A 16,429-nucleotide genomic window follows, 5' to 3' on the forward strand; every position below is an offset into this window, starting at 1 on the left:
CACAGTACATACAGTTTGATATAGAAATATTTTAAACTTAATAGGAAAACAAGAAGGAATATTGGGGCAGGGGGAGGCTAAGGAAGAGAGGAAGAAAACAATTTAAATCTAAGGGGCGGGTATCAGACCATGGTATATAAATGTAATGGAATAATATTGCACCATAGGTAATGACAAAAGAGATGATTTTTTAAAAAACCTAATTATTATGAAATGACATAATGAAGTAAACAGAAGCAGGAAAAAATTTATACAAAAACTATATTATAAAGAAACCAGCTATGAAAGACTTAAGAAACCGATAAGATCAATGGTCAGTCATGTCTGTAGAGGATCAATGATGAATCTTCTTTTTTGTGTGTATTCTGCTCATATTTAAATTCAGAATGAATTTTTTAATATAAGTTATTCCTTTACTCGTGTGGAATTTTATAAATCCAAAGGGGAAGGTATGGGGAACATTTCAATGAAGATCGAAGGAGAAAGAGACAAAAGTGATAGAGTAGTGGCAAGTCACCTGGCCAGTTAGAGGAAATTGATGATGACATCCTAATTTAGAACACTAAGTTCTGGGAGCACAGACCTGTGGTGGTGGAGGGCACATTAAATATTAGAATCTGTGGTTAGTTCATTTCCTAAAAAGAAGGAAACTGACAAATTCTCAATTTGCCATACTAAAAACTTATCATTCAGAAAAGCAGAGAATATTGCTATGCTAGATCTGATTCTGACCCAAAAGGGGGAATTGGCCAATTGCATTATAGATAACCACTGGGAGAACACTAGGAGGAAATGATTATGCTATCTTAAAAATTGAGATAGAAAAAATATTTGTACAGAATCTGGTTTGGGCACAAGACTTTGCAAAGATATTAATTCAATGACCATTTTTAGGAAATGCTTACTATGTGTTAACGATACCTGTTTGGCATTAGATATACAAGGGGAAGGGCTCAAAAATAGGATGGGTAGGATCCCATTACCTAAAACTCTACAAGTAAAGTTGCCTCAAGATGCATGGTAGGCTCCACCATTGCATCTGATAAAGAAAAGAGGGTATGATATAGAAAGATCAATGCAGCTAAACATTAGTTTGATAATCAGATTTTAAGAGAACATGTACCATACTTCTAAAATGGAAACACCAGCAAGTAAATGAAAAACCACAGAATAGCAATGGTTCTGCAAAAATAGTGTCAGGAAGCACAACGTCTAATTACACATTCAAACTTGGGATAAATGCTGAGGAAAACGAAAAGCATTTTTTAAAAATGTTGAGAGCAAAAGCAGAAGCAAAATCATGAAAGGGAGGAGACCCTTGCTTGGCATGGATGGCAACTTGATAACTGATAGAAAGGTGGCATTTAACACTTATTCGGCTTTAAATTTTTTGGCAAGGTAAATAATCTTATACAAGGAAGGATTAACAGATTTGAAAGAGGTAAGAGCATGACAAGAGAAGATCTTACTCCTATAAATGAATTCAAAGCACCTGGCCTGGAAAACGATAAAGTACTTCACATAGTGCCTGGCATATAGTGCTGAATATGTTGCTATTAATTGCTAGCCATGAAACCTAAGAAGGGCTTGAATTAAAGACAACTGAGAAATGTGTCCCCCAAAATGAGTAGAACATAGAAAATTTGCAGGAAACAGGCAGCTTTCTCTACTAGGGAACAGTTAAATTGTTTCCTCTTTGTGTCTTCTGGGGGCATTGAATCGCCTTCAAGGAAGCCAGAGAAGATTCTGAAGTGATCATAATGCTACAAGAATGAAATCATTCCAGAAGTGTCCCACTCCTGCCTCAGTTAGAGCATTCCTGTGCTCCTCAACACAATTATCAAAAGGGTGTGTGTTGTGTGTGTGCATATGAGAGAAAAGAATATATGTGTGTGTACTACAGCTTATATATATATATATATTACATGTGTAATATATGAGTATACATAGAGTATATGTATAGATATAGACACATGAGAGTGAATATCTATGGAGAGAGACACAGAGACAGAGACAGAAAAACAGAGAGGTAACTGTGAGCTCATTAATCTTGCCCTTTTGTTTTACAGATGAGGAAACTGAAGTTAAATGACTTTCCCACAGTTCCACAAGTAGTACAGGACTGAGCTGGAGTATGAACTCAAGTTCTGATTCTAAAACCAGAATTCTTTCCACTCAGATCCCCTTCCCTTAAGAATCACGATGATTTTTCCTTTCAATGACCTATGAAATCAAATTTACAAGGAAGGGAAAGCCCCACAGAAGAATCATTTCCACAGTAGATGCTGCTATTTTAGAGGATAACCTAGATCCCCTGGACCAACCAAAAGGACTGGTTGTTGCAAAATATGTCGACTTTCCAATGGAAATATCATATACTTTTGGAAGACAGAAGATAATGTAATTTAAGAAGAGTCTTCATAAACCAAGGAATGGGAAGTATACATGTCTATGAGATTTTTTATGGTATAAGAAATGAATCTGACATCCCAGCTTGGAAAAATACATTCATTGTAGCCCCTTGTTGATGGCTAGTGAATTCTGGTCTTTCCCCTCACTCTGGTTCTTATATGAGACCAGAGGCAGAGGCAGAACTTCCAAAGGTCAATGACTTCATGAGTTCCATGACCCCTCCTCCAGAGGTTTTGCCTACCTTCGTGGCCATGGTGAAAACTGGCTTAAAAAAATAAAAACACCTACCCACTCATTGTGGGTATTCAGATTGCAACCAGGGAATCGGCTTGGGTGTGTTAGTAGAGCCTCTCCTAGGACCTTTGCACTGATGTTGACTTTTAGAGATGGAGAATTAGACTGCTTGTACAGTATGGCTTTATAATAGGCAAGCTGACTTCCGAGGTCCTTATGGGGGCAATAAAACCTTTTAACAGGAGTCAGATCTAGTATTGCTCTCTTTCCTCCCTACTCCACTATAAGGAAGTCATCCAAGATCTGAGTTACTTCTTGTTATGGCCAGGAAAGTGACAAAGGTTCTATTGTACCATGCTGGCTTTTGTTTACAGGATTTTCCATTTCTGATGCCAGCAAAAAAGGCTTAAAAGAATCCACTGAAATGGGGGCAGGGGAGGGTTTTTCCTTTATGCCATCAACCTCATCACAAATAGTGTGGTTAGCAGTTGGGTGTCACACAATGGGACTACGCAAAAGCAGTACAGGATGGGAGTTAAATGGGTAGAAAAGTTAAAAAAAAATAAATTATAAATAAATTAAAAATTAAAAAAGACTGAGCCCTTCTGAGAGGCCCTCAAAGGCTGAGCTCTGGTACTTAAGTGACCACCCAAACACCAACCTGAAGGTTTTGGATATCAACTTGGGAATTAGTGTCTCTGAGTGATCTTTGTAAAACAAGTTACTTGTAAGTTCTTTGGTGGCAAAAACCGTTCCTGTTTATCTTCTCATTCAGCTTGTCTACCACATTGCTTGGCACATAGTAGGTATTTAACAGATGGTTGTGGATTGATTGCAGGAAAAGCCATTCAGAGAGGCAAGTGACAAGTCATTATCTGCACATACTAAGTTGCTTTTATTAATCCAGAACTGCATGCTACAGATACTGTACAGCATGAACATGTATTCATTACAAAAATGGCGTCAAAACCATTAAAAATGAAATCAGAATAAGAGCATCAAACGGAACAGTAACATCACAACTGTTAGGAAACATTCAAAGTATTCACAAAAAATGTTATAGTTAGCATCTTAATAAACCAGAGAAAAATTGGAGACAGTTTTACAATCGCTTCATGTCAACTACAATGGCACTGAATGAACAGTTCTCAGCTTTATACAGCATTTTGCAACATCAACATGCCTAGGTTTTTTTTGTGTTTTTTTCTTTTTTTTTTTAAAGTTTGCTACCTACCTTTATGTAGTCAGTTTACATAGAAGCGGCAGTCTGTTTTTTTTTCCTTTATGTGTAATCTAATATACAGAATTTTGGCCCTTAAGGGTTTATACCTCTTCATTTTAAATGCTTTCTGGACAATCTGCTACCAAACACATCTTGTTATAGGTGACATTAAAACTACACACATACCTACCTATGTAACATCACAGCAAAACATGATGAACAAAAATTACAGCATTAAAAACAGGGAGAAAGTTAAAAGTCACTGAGAATTTTGGCACGTAAAAATTTGTACACAGTCCACAGTCCTAATGTTGCAGGCCATTCAACTGTAGGTCCAAGAGGGGAGACGCCAACGCTCCCGCTGTTTCTCAAACAGCGCCGCTAAAATTCCCTCGCTAATTTTCAAGTCTTATTTAATGTAATGGCTTTCAAAGCAATTTCTTTACACTATTGATCCTTTAATGCATCTATAAATGTCCATTTGGTGGCAACTGTGTTTCATACAGCAAAGAGAAAACAAAACAAAAGTCAAAACCCAAAAAATATATATATACACATTTTTATATATATATATATATAAACTTAAAAACCTTGTACAAATGAGTTGCTATATATAAGATGCTTACACTAAGGAGGAAAAAAAACTTTATACAATGGTTCAAGAAAAAGGAAAACATATTTTAAAAGGGACAACATACAGGTACAACAAGCAGTCTCTAAAGCAATAAATACTACTGGTCCAATAGCGTTGTGATACCGGTAATTGGTGAGTAACGTCCCGCTTCCCCCCCACCCCCCCAAAAGAACAACACCATGGAACAAGGTATATTAACACATTTTAACCCTTTGTTTCTGTACATTTAAACAATAACAACATCACAAGAAAAGTTGTTTCACACAGAAAAAAATGTCATGGCACTGCATTCATTGTGCCCTTATGGTTTAAAAACGAGATGTAAAATGATTGGTTCGCAAGCTCGTATTTAATACAAATAATAAAGAACCAACGCCTTCTGCAAAGGGCTGCTTCAAAATTGCTTCTTTTTGTCTTTTTAAATCAGTCTTTAAAACTAAGCTATCGGAACTACATAACAGTTATGTATATATATATATTTTTTTAAACGCTACAAAGACTTTAAACAGCTGTTGATAAAAATTTTGGTAGAATCATGAGGTTTCTCTCTCATCTACATATTTAAAAGGAGAAATTGAAATAAGAATGGGTCAAATATTGACCAATGAACTCGATAAACATCAACTAATGTAGCCATGTGGGCACAAGATTAAAAAAAAAAGGCCAAAAAAATCCTCAAAAAAAAGAAAGGAACAAAAACAAAAAAGAAAACAAATGAAAACCAGGGCTAGCAAAGCTAAAGCTATTCTAAAGACTTGGTTACAAGGGAGAGTGGCTGGGGCTGGGTCCCAGCCAAAGAATTGTGGGAATGTAAGGAAGATGTTGACGGCTGTGCTAGAGACGAAGAGGGGGCAGCTGATGGCTGTAAAGTGGAAGGCGGCAGATCCAGGGCCCCATTCTGACAGTGGGCAGCAGAGACAGCCAAGGCGCTGGGCTTGCTGTGGGCGCTCTCAGCCAAGAGGAGAGAGGGCGGTGGCGGCGGCATCATCGTGAGGTGGGCCAGGGAGTCAGGTTTCAATGTAAGCGAGAGAGGTTGGGTTTGTTCAGTCTGTGGTTTGGAGTCTCTGGTAGGGGAGCCTAGCATGTTAGGAGAAGAAGGAGGGGAGTCTAATAAGCTTCCATCTGAAGAGGGTGGACTGAGGCAGCTGCCTTCACCTTGTATGTAGCGAACGCACTTTTTTTTTCTCCTAGAAACAGGGGGAGAGAGTTATCTGTAAATAAAGGGCAAAGATGCCAAGGGAGAGAGTTATCTAATGTACAGAGCAGAGCACAAGTCCCCTAACTGATGCCCTGATCAATCAGCACACCTGGCAGGAGAAAAACATTTAAAAAGTTGCTCTGGGTGTGCAGAACTAACTAATTTCTCTAAGCCAACTGGGCCTAACAAGGAAAAATAATAATGAAAGCCCACTGCTCCCACCCTGCTCCCCTCCCACCCATCTTCACCCCACTCCCACCCTGATTAAGTTCAACTTTGGGCAGATTCATGTAAGCCACAGATACTGTGGCAGCCACTTTTCAGGTACAAATTTCTTCCAAATTAGGCTCAAATAAGAGGCTGGCCCCTTTTTCCTTTTAATCTCCCTTTCCCACTCCCTTCCTCCCATTCCCACCCTCAATAACTTTTTGTTCCAAAAAAAAAAAGAGAGAGAGAGAGAGAAAGAGAGAGAAAAGAGAAAAAGAGAGAAAGAATGAAAAAAGATATCCTTCCCTAGGTACCTCATATCAATCTCAAACTTTTAAAAAGCTGGCTATTTAGCCCATACAGCTGAAGGCTGCTTTAAGTGAGAGATTTAAAGGCTTTGGAACACCATCGCCATGAGGATGAAAGAGCTGAAATTAGCTTTTAGGTTTCTCTGTTAAGAACCGCACCAAATCAAGAAAGGTCAGAGCCAGGTGAGAAGGGGGGAAAAAAAGAAAAGAAAGAAAGGAAACAAAACTGAAATAAATAAAATCAAACCAAACCAAAAACCAAAATTAAAAACAAATCACCAAAATAGGTAGAATAGGAATAAAAAGGGGGAGGGGAGTAGAATAAGAAAAAACAGAAAATGATCCAAAGTAACGAGAATAACTGGTTGTATGGCCTGCAGGTTGTGGATAAAATTAAGTAAAGACTTGCCTTAAATTTTTTAAACTTTATTTTAACTTTTTTTGGGTGGGGGTGGTCAGGAAAGGGAGAAGTGGAAGGGTTGGTAGTGTTGTTGATCCTTGAACAGGTCTGACACATAATTAATATGCCAATGCAGGAATCGGTCTCAGTAAGTGTAGGATATAACACAAAATCACAGCAGTAATAACCAAAGGAAGGACTGCAGAGGAGCAACAGCAGGGACTTTTTGTTCACACAGACTTTTGCCAGAAAGAGGTTTTAACCCATACCAAAAATATAAACTTCCCCTTGTTACTGGTGCCCATTATATAAGGAACAGAAATGAGAATTTAGAAATATTTCTTGCCTATCATCCAAGGATAATGTGAGAGTAGCCGAGCGAAGAAATCAGGTATGTGACTAAAAGGGTCTCATCCATCAACTCGAGTTTGGTAGGAATAAAGTTGGTGGGGAAAATGATCCTGGGATCATTCCCACTAGTACATCATCTATAAAAATGCTTAAGATAATATATATATATGTATATATATATCATTCATCTGAATTCATAAATTCAAGGTATGCCTACAATATTGCAGAACCCAAACTAGTAAAGTTCCAGAAGATACCACAAAGTAGTTGAGACAACTCCTGCAAGACTATTCTTTAACTACAAAGGAGGCTAAATTCCCCACTCAATCTGCCCCACAGAACCCTGGTCATACCGCCCCAGTGTATATATATACAGTGTGTGGACTAAGCAGGATGGTGGGAGGGCAAGAGGAGCATGCTTAAGTTTAGTTGGCCTTATAGAGATGGAGACCAATCAATTTCACTGGCCTCATGGTAGGTCAGTTCTCTCCCGAACGTAAGGAACTCAGAGGCCAAGGAGTCCAATCTGTATCATCTTTTCCTTTATCCTAAATTTGATGAGGTTCTTTCCTTCTAGGCCCTGAATTCCACTAAAATTCTGCTCATGTCCCAGAGAGCAAGATAAATAGATTAACCTATCAGGGGGTTTAAACCACCTTAGCCTGCAGATCAAAACATGCTGGAAAACTAAGAGGCCCATGCATTTTACAAAAATGAAGAATCAGGAGAAAAAAAAATAAAACAATGAGAAAACAAGTAAGAATGAGGAAGAAAGAGGGGTGAAGAGAGGAAAGGACATTGAAAACAAGGGGAAATCACTTCAGGCAGCATACCATGCTATATTAAGGCACAGTTAAAAGATGGGAAAACAACTTGGTGGGCTCAAAACAGAACCTTGTTAAAAAAAAAAATCCCCTAAGGTCAACTGAAATTAGAAAGCCATTATGTAAAAGGAAGAGACCTGATTTGCCAATGTCATTTCTAATTTTTCCCTCTGCCCCACCCTCATTCCCGAAAACAATCCTAACTGTGATGTGAAATTTTTTATCTTACGGAAAGGTTCAGGGGAAAAAAATTTGAATATGGGATCTGGAGGACAGAATGATGAGGGATGTTGGTAATAGACAATGACTGAGTGAAAGGCAATCAAGATGTATTCACATTTCTGAAGAGTCAAAGAACGCAAGTTTTACAACTGAATTTCTTTAAAGAAAAAAAAAACACACGTTGTCCTATTTGTTCAGTAGACAATCAGACACAGTCAAGACAAAGTTAAAAAGTAAGAGAAGTGTATGAGTGAGAGGTCATGTATCTCTCCCTTTTGCTAATACCCATTCCTTAACTCATAGCAAGCTCCTTCTCCAGTAACTTGTTTAAATTCTTCAAAATTCATTTTAACTTTTTATCTTTATCCTGAGGGTTAATTAGGAGTTATTTCTGACTATTTCTCTTTGTCATGGGCAACTTGGCAACAGAAAATGCATTGGCTAAACCCTGTAGTATATTGAGAAAGGCTCACCAAAGATAACAATAACAGCTTGAGAAGTGATGACTGCTGTTGCCAAAATGAAAACTGAGTAATGGTGAGGGTTTACTGAAACATTATCACCTGTGATGATGGTGATGGCCAACTCTCAGATTGTACTAGAATAGCAAAATCTCTCTCAATATAGCCTTCACCCTCAAAACTATACTTCAGAAAAATCCTAGTTCTAAAGCATGAAGCTAACTTTACAATGGCTAAAATATAAATTACAACAGAAACACTTTAGAGCTGTGGTGTCAAAACTCCAATAGAAATGTGGCCACTAAACTGTACATCAGGGTTCCTGCAGACTGCATATGGACTTAGAAAACCACAGATTGGCATTATCTATGTTTTGTTGTATTTTTGTTTTATCTTATTAAATATTTCTCAATTATATTTCAATCTGGTTTCAGCAGCTGTTTGGCATTTGCTTTAGACAAAGACTTCCACCCTGCCTTGATGCTGATGACGTCCCTCACTTAAAAGTAAGGTGTAAAAGCCTCATGTCAAAAAAGGATAGGTGCCTTGATCAACATTCGAAATTTAAAATATAATACCAAATCTAATTTGCAGTAATAATTTCCCAATAAAAAGGCCTTCACAAAACCATACTCCCCAACCCTCAAAGCCAATACCCTAACAGTTCGTTTTGTTTTGATAGCAGACATAGTGGTATCAATCATAACACTTTTTTACAAGGAAATTAAGAATTCTTTTCTGATCACATGAGCACTTTAATCTGGACAAACAATTAAGTCACAGAACAAAATTCTTTGCTCACTGACCTCACTCAGAATGCAAGGTTTGGTACCAATCAGCTGCCTAGAAGAACCTGTTGTCACAGGACATCCTGGAGGAAAGCTAAGCATCCTTTATAAGAGAAAAATCGCTTGCTATCTCATAGAAAAATGGGACTAATAATAGCAATTTAGGGGCTTTAAAGCCAGTGAAAGCAGATGCTAGGTAATTTTCTATTTTTATTGATGCCGACATCTAGTACAAGTCACTTTCAAATCACTTTGACATCTGTATTTCTCAAGGTCCCAAACTCATTCAATGGGCAGAGAAAGCCCATCTTTGTAGGCATGTATGTCACCACACGTCCACTTTCTCTCCTCTCTCCCTGCTACCAATCTGTTCCTACTTGTTCAGAGAAAGAAAACAGGGGGATTTGGGGCATGCATGTAATGTGATGGACATCTGATCTAGGGTCTAAACAACATGAAGCACATGGTAAAGGCATGGACAAGAGGGAAAGGTGACGAGGGAGGCACTACAAACAGAGAGAGAGTGTTTGGGAGTTGAAATACCTACCATCATAATATTCCAAATTCAAAGACTGCTTGTATCAGAACAAAGAAACAACAAATTTAACCAAATGTGGTCATTAAAGAAAGGAAATGAGACAAGAACTAGTTGGTTTCCCTCCACCAAGAAAGAAGTACCTATAATGAAGTACCATGGAATTACAGGTTTGATGTAAACCTGCCGCAGAACATGGGTGCTTAATTTGGAATTCTCTGTGCTCTCTGATTCCTTTTGGCACCAAAAATTATTCTGTAGGACTGTCAAATGCTGCAGTATCTCTCAGCCTATGGCTCACAAGTTTATAACTCCTTAGCAGGTGTACACCATTCAATGCCACAAATTCCCTTCAGCTCTATAAAATGTCGGCTAATAAAAATCCAGAGTGAGTAAAAATGTGTATTAATGAACAATGCATTTTAAAAAAATACCAAAAACCTGTGCCAAAACCCTTCTGTATGTCTTAGATGTAGATCCTTGAATCATGAGAACCCTTGGCAATGGTGGAAACATTTTGTATACATCCCACCTCAGCATTCTTAGGGGTTGGTCAGCTGCAGAACGCCAGCTCTCTAAGAGTGAAAGATGCCAGTCTTTGCACATCAAGGTCTGACTATTCCCTGTTCTACCACCAGGGAGATGTTATTGAGAAAAAGAGAAAAAGAGAAAGAGAGATAGGAGTGTGGGAGAGAGATAATGGCATTAAATTAGCAAGAAATTTGGAAGGACGTGGATTATTAGCCATTGATGCTAGTGGGAATGGGGAAACAGGTGGGGAGTGGATAAAATACGTTTTCATACTAATGCTCTAGAAGGACAGAAGGCTTTGATTTTCCCAGAGGCCTAATGGTAGTAATATACCTGCACGGTTTGCACCATAAAGTCTGTCGGTCAAGCCCGAACAATGCCCGACACTTCTTTGGAGTATTTGCATCTGTTAGCATAAGGTAAACACAAAAAATACAACACAATGGTGGATCGTGCTCATTTGGATGTGAAATCTTAGCTAAAGCTTTTTTATTTTCTGTTCAATCACCTGAGCTTTATTTGGTAGTCTCCCCTCACCAAGGACATGAAAGGAAAGGACTTCCATGAGTCAAAAATAAAAAATAAAAAAAATTTAAAAAAAAAAGAGAGAAAGAGAAAGAAGGGGGAAAAAAGGTGACATTATTTGCTTCTATTTAGGTCAGTGTTAACATCCAAGTCACTGAGGCTCGCTCTACGCTGTAGTAGGGAAATGTGTTGGAAACATTCCGATGGCATGAAACACATTCCTTGGGAGAGGGAGAGACTGGTCTTTGCTGTCCCTGACACGAGAGAAGTATAGATGATGCTGTTTGACAGTGGCATTTATTTTGGCTAGCAGCAGCAAGGAGAACAAGCAGAATCCCTCACAGAGACGATCGGATGGCAGTGCCCCCACTCCCTTGTGTCTCCTAAGATCACAACACAGAGCTACAAAGCAACAGGGCAGAAAAGGGGGAAAGTACCAAATAAACCAGCTGAAAACCAGCCACAGCGAATCTGGGGAAACTATACACACCTGCAGGGACCGCACCAGTTATTCTGTTGATCAAGGCCAAAGCGCGCTCGGCATTTCTTAGGAGCGCTCAGGTCTGAATGAGTTCAAGAAAGAAGCGAGCAGAGGAGGGAGGGAATGAGAGAGAGAGAGAGAGAAAGAGAGAGAGAAAGAGAGAAAGATAGAGAGAGAAATAGAGGGGAGGGGAAAAAGAGAAAGATAAAAATAAGAAAAAAATAAAAATAAAAAAGGGAATAAATCAATGACCTGGTTACTAATTGCAAAATATTCACTTTCGTTTTTTTAAATTAAAAAAAGTGAAAATTACATTCTTATTTAACTTGTAAAATTAGCTGTTGCAAATAAAGCTGCAGTATCCCTTCTTTAAGGACTGTCTCTCAGATTGGGTCAAACTGATAAAGGGACCTCAGTCACTACAGAACTTTCATTTTCATGGTATTTCCTCTTGATTTGATTTTCCAATTTTTTTTAATTACAAAAAAAAAATGCAACCAAAATAAGAAACAAAAACAAAGAAGAATAAGAAAAGAAAGCGAAGGGGGAGGAATTAAGGTCCTTAACATGCTTTTTTTTCTTTCACTCAAGAGTTTTAACAGTTTAAAAAAATGTCAAACAAAATAAAACCAAGAAAAAAAAGAAAGAAAGAAAGAAAAAATAGATTGTATTGGGATATTGCAGCTTTTGGAACATTCAATTTTTGTTTTCCTGTTGTTCAGTTTTATTAATATTAAGATAGGAATGGAAAAGAATAAACAGACTGTGCGGAATGGATTGTTAGTATTAGCCAGAAACTAATAGCAGCATGAAGCAGTCAGTGAAAGCTAGTGAACTGCAATTTGTAGGCTAAGCAGCAAAGCAAAAGAAGAAAAAGAAAAAACGAAAAAAAAAGAAAAAACGAACCAAAAAAATCATACTGAGGATGCATGCTTGCATGAGAAAACTTAGTGGGAGCAATGCAAAAAATGCCATTAGATTAAGGAGGTTTATTATGGAATTCCTTCCATTCTTTACCAGTCTCTTTAAAGAAATACTGCATATTCAATTTGCACAGTTAGTTCAACTCTAAAGCACTTTCAATGTTTAAACAACTAATGAAAAAAATAAAACCAGAGTTAAATTAAATTAAAAACAAACAAACGAAAAAACAAAAACAACGGAAAAAAAACTGCTACCAAAACACATCAAAACATGTGGATGGTCATTTCTTAAGAATGTTCAATGTCATACATGTTTAATGTTAATAAAACGATAATGACAAGAAAAAGTAAAAAACATTTTATCAACTACTTTAATGACTCAAAATGACATTAGCACCTGTAATCGGAGGAAGTGAAAGGCAAGGATTTAGGAAACATTCGCTGTGTTCTGAAAAAAAAGAACAAATTATACAAAGTCTTCAAAAAATGTTTGTTTGTAAAGGCCTGGCTTCTCCAAGTGGGCTCTGAGATTGCCTATGCAGTATTTCTAATTTCCTCTAGAGAATGACAAACCTCCTTAATTTAAAATGGGTGCAATTTACCACTGTAAAGGCATGCATCAGAACATTCAGGTACAGCCCAAAGGAATGTCCAACACTCACACGGGCCCGCCCAAGCCCAGCCCCCCCCTTACCCCCCTCCCCCCCCAACACAGACACACAAAAAATTAGCAAACTTTATAAACCACGCATAGGCATGACTATAGCTCTGGAGTTAATGGCTTTGCAGTTATTTAAAAACACATTCCACTAGAATCACAATATGCTTTTCATGCAAAAAAATGAATGTTACTAGATTTAAAAGGGTAGTCATGAAGCAATTAATTAAAATGCATAAACAAAAAAGACTAGCTATGGATGGGTTACCCAACAATGCCCTGGCCTTGGATTTCTACTGCCTCCCCCAGATACATGCCTAACATAAAAGTGAGGTCCTTCCCATGCCCCCCCTTTCCTCGGGATTAATTAATTTAACTTACCATTAGTCTCTCCTGGCTGCTTGTCCCTTTTCCTCTTCTTCTTCTTCCCCTGCATAAAACATATGAAATAAAGGATTATTTCAGGAGATAAGGAGGGAGGTCCCAGTCTCCTGTGTTCATGTGGAAAGAAAGATATGTAAAGCATGTATTTATAGGTGTTACCCCTTGTGATCATATTCTAGGTGGTGGCCTGGAGGGTTTGGAGGGTAGAGAGAGGGAAGAAAAGATGCACAGAGAGCTTTGATACCCCTTCAATCCAGCTGCTTATTAACATTTAATAGCAGCATCCAATGTGTTCAGCCAGAAGGATACATATCAGACTTGCACTCAGTGGGAAGGAAAAGGAACCAAAGAGAAAGGATATGTGGGAAGCAAGTTAGTGGTCAACTTTAGGAAGAGAAAAGATATCTCCCCATTCACCTATGACAATATCCAAATATGGAATGGTCTCTATTTTAAAGGGCTATCATAAGGAAAAGAAATTAAACTTATTCTACTGGGTCCCACAGGGCAGAACAAGTATTGCAGAATTTAAAGGAAGGTAAATCTTGACCCAACAACAAGGAAGAATTTCCCAACAATTAAATTTATCCAGCAATAGGAAGGACTTTGTGAGACTATGAGCTCCTTTTCACTTAAAGTATTAGAGATGAAATGATAGAAATCATGCTATTTTACAGTCAAGCAGTGAGGAGGGTTTTGGAGGAGAAACATTTTGGAAAAGGATTTTGTTAAAAATTTAATTAAACAAGCCAGATGATGAATAAAATTGAAAAAACATTTGAACATGAAAGCCACCATATTGGAAATATATGAGGCTTTTTATTCGTAAACTGATATATACTGATAAATTGCTCAATTAAGCTTCATGAATTTCATTTCTTAAAAACTCACTTTACCAAAAGAGCCAATGAATGTGTTCTTTGGTGAATGCAAAGAACCAAAGTACTATGTTGAGTTTGGTTTATATCTTTTTCTCTAACTAAGTGAAAGAAACTTAGCAGTAGTTCCTTTAGACCTCAAATAAAACGCAAAAGCAGAAATCATCTAAGGCCCATTTTCTGCCTCATTCGCAGCATATCTAGTAGCTATTTTCTTACCCAAGCAACAAACATTCATGATGCCTTGGGTGATGACAAGGTCACCTGTATTTAGTAGCACATATTTGTTTTTCTGGTAGTAATAATGAGTTGAGTAATTCAGGAGTATATCATGACTGTCTTTAAATGCTTAAATGGATTCTCTTTTTGTCCCCATGGTAGGCACTTATTTTGCTTGGCCAAGATAGAATTAACATATTAAAGTTATTATAGGGAGGGTTTGGGGTCAATAAGGATGAATTTCCTAACTATGAGATCTGTCCACATTGTCTTGGGAGGTAGTAAGTTTCTCAACAGAGGGAGTATTAGGTAAGAGCCAGATGATTCCATGATGACATTATAGAAGGGATTCCATTATGGGGAAAGGGATTGGATAACACACCTACTGAAGTTCTTTCTATAGAGCCTATGATTGTATGAGTTAGTCTCATTTTTAAAACAACCTGTCTGCTTTGATGAGGCAACTAGGTGAGGAGGCATAAAGTTTTCCCTCTGCATATGGGATATTGACTGTCATTTCCAGGGATCTAAACACTCACCATCTTGGCTTTAGTAGCCCATCACTCCAAAAAAGCTAAAGTGTGAGGCATAAATGTACAAACACCAGCAAGACAAAAGGTGTGTGTGTGGCAGTGTAGATAGCTTACTTTTGCTATTTTAGAGACATTCAAATGACTTTCCTTCCTGAAGCATTGCCTTGACTGTTAATACCAGTCATGGTAAAAACCTGCAGAGAACTCAGAAAATATTAAGGAAATCTAGGACCTGACAAGATATCCTCCAAGAAGAATCAGACCTCTGTAAAATGGAAATCATATAGAGCTAAATTATAACTAGGGATCATGGTGCAAATTTTTTGTTAGGTTAAAAAAATTTCTTTGGTTACTTCTTTAAGGCTAAGCTTCCAAGTAAATTTTATTAGAGATGAGCTTGAATGGAGTTGCTTTCCAGAAGGAAAAAAGTATTTTTTCTTATGACAAAGTACAAACTCCCACAGCCCTCGGCACCAAAATGTTCATAACTCCTGATTTCTGCTTCTTCTTCAGGGAGCAAATTATGCCTTACTAGGGAGCTAAGTGCTACAGCAAATAGAGAAATGGGCCTGGAGTCAAGAAGACCTTAGATCAAATCCAGCTTCAAGCATTTACTCTGGCTATGTGGCCAGCTTTGAGCACTTACTAGCTATGCAGCCCTAAGGAAGTCACTCAACCTCTGTTTGCCTCGAGTTCCTCAACTGCAAAAAATTAGGGGTAGTAATGGTGGCTATCTCCCAGGAATGCTATAAGGATTAGGCAAGATAATATTTTTCAAGTCCCTGGCACATAGCAAATGCTATATAAATGCTTGTTTCCTTCTTTTCCTCTTCCCACTTGCCTTAGAAGCAACAGCGGAGCTCTGTTCAAGTATTCAGATGATCCATTTGGGAGACTGAGGGAAAGTCCAGCTGAGCACTAACTATAGAGTTTTAATAATTTTTAATCCTCCTAAAGCATACCAAAAGGAATTCAGAATTTCTTCTACCTCTAAGCAGTTTACAATTCTGGGTTTGTAACTCAGGTGAATAATTAAGCTTTAGAGTAAAGGTTCCTAGAAGGCAGGAACTGTGGGTTTTAGTTGCCACAAGGAAATGTGGAAGCTTAATAAAAAGTTTGATGGCAATATGAATGAAAACCATGAAACATGAGAGTCCCAGAAGGAAGTTGTACCTACATTCTAGAATAAAGATTCCAAGGGAAAGAAAAGACCTGCTATCTTAGAGATCTTTGTGGGAAGAGAAAGCTTGGGACTGCCTTCCTGTTTCCTCCTTCCATTAATTTCTAGGCTCTTCAATTCCATTGAATAAGCATTTATTCTGCACCCATCAATGTGCCAAATACTGCATTAGGCAGACACTGTTGGTAGGCATTGTTTAATTTGTTGTCTGATTATCCCCAGGGCCTCACGTGATACTTGGCAAGTTGTAGACACTTAATAAAATTCTGATAATTAATTAAGTAGGGCCATAAAGAAGGAAAACAAACCAGTAACAAAATA

At 37.9% G+C, this 16,429-nt stretch overlaps 1 protein-coding gene across 50 annotated transcripts in view; it reads right to left on the minus strand.

Moving 5' to 3' along the window:
- Positions 1-3,517: 3,517 nt before the first annotated feature.
- Positions 3,518-16,429, minus strand: part of TCF7L2 (transcription factor 7 like 2) — a 236,767-nt gene continuing 223,855 nt past the window's right edge. For 16 of the 50 annotated variants that reach the window (XM_007478988.3, XM_056803842.1, XM_016422573.2 and 13 more), the window contains 4 exons: positions 13,296-13,344; positions 12,654-12,704; positions 11,343-11,415; positions 3,518-5,689 (listed from right to left, as the gene is read on the minus strand). In XM_007478988.3, coding sequence (XP_007479050.2) covers positions 5,245-5,689; positions 11,343-11,415; positions 12,654-12,704; positions 13,296-13,344 — 618 coding nt within the window. In that variant the 3' untranslated portion in view covers positions 3,518-5,244. Of the gene's footprint in view, positions 5,690-10,659; positions 11,255-11,342; positions 11,416-12,653; positions 12,705-13,291; positions 13,345-16,429 lie in introns of those variants that run through there. The other 34 variants (XM_007478990.3, XM_056803829.1, XM_016422575.2 and 31 more) reach the window with 11 other exon arrangements.

This window comes from Monodelphis domestica, chromosome 1, assembly GCF_027887165.1.
Source record: "Monodelphis domestica isolate mMonDom1 chromosome 1, mMonDom1.pri, whole genome shotgun sequence".
Taxonomy (NCBI): domain Eukaryota; kingdom Metazoa; phylum Chordata; class Mammalia; order Didelphimorphia; family Didelphidae; genus Monodelphis; species Monodelphis domestica.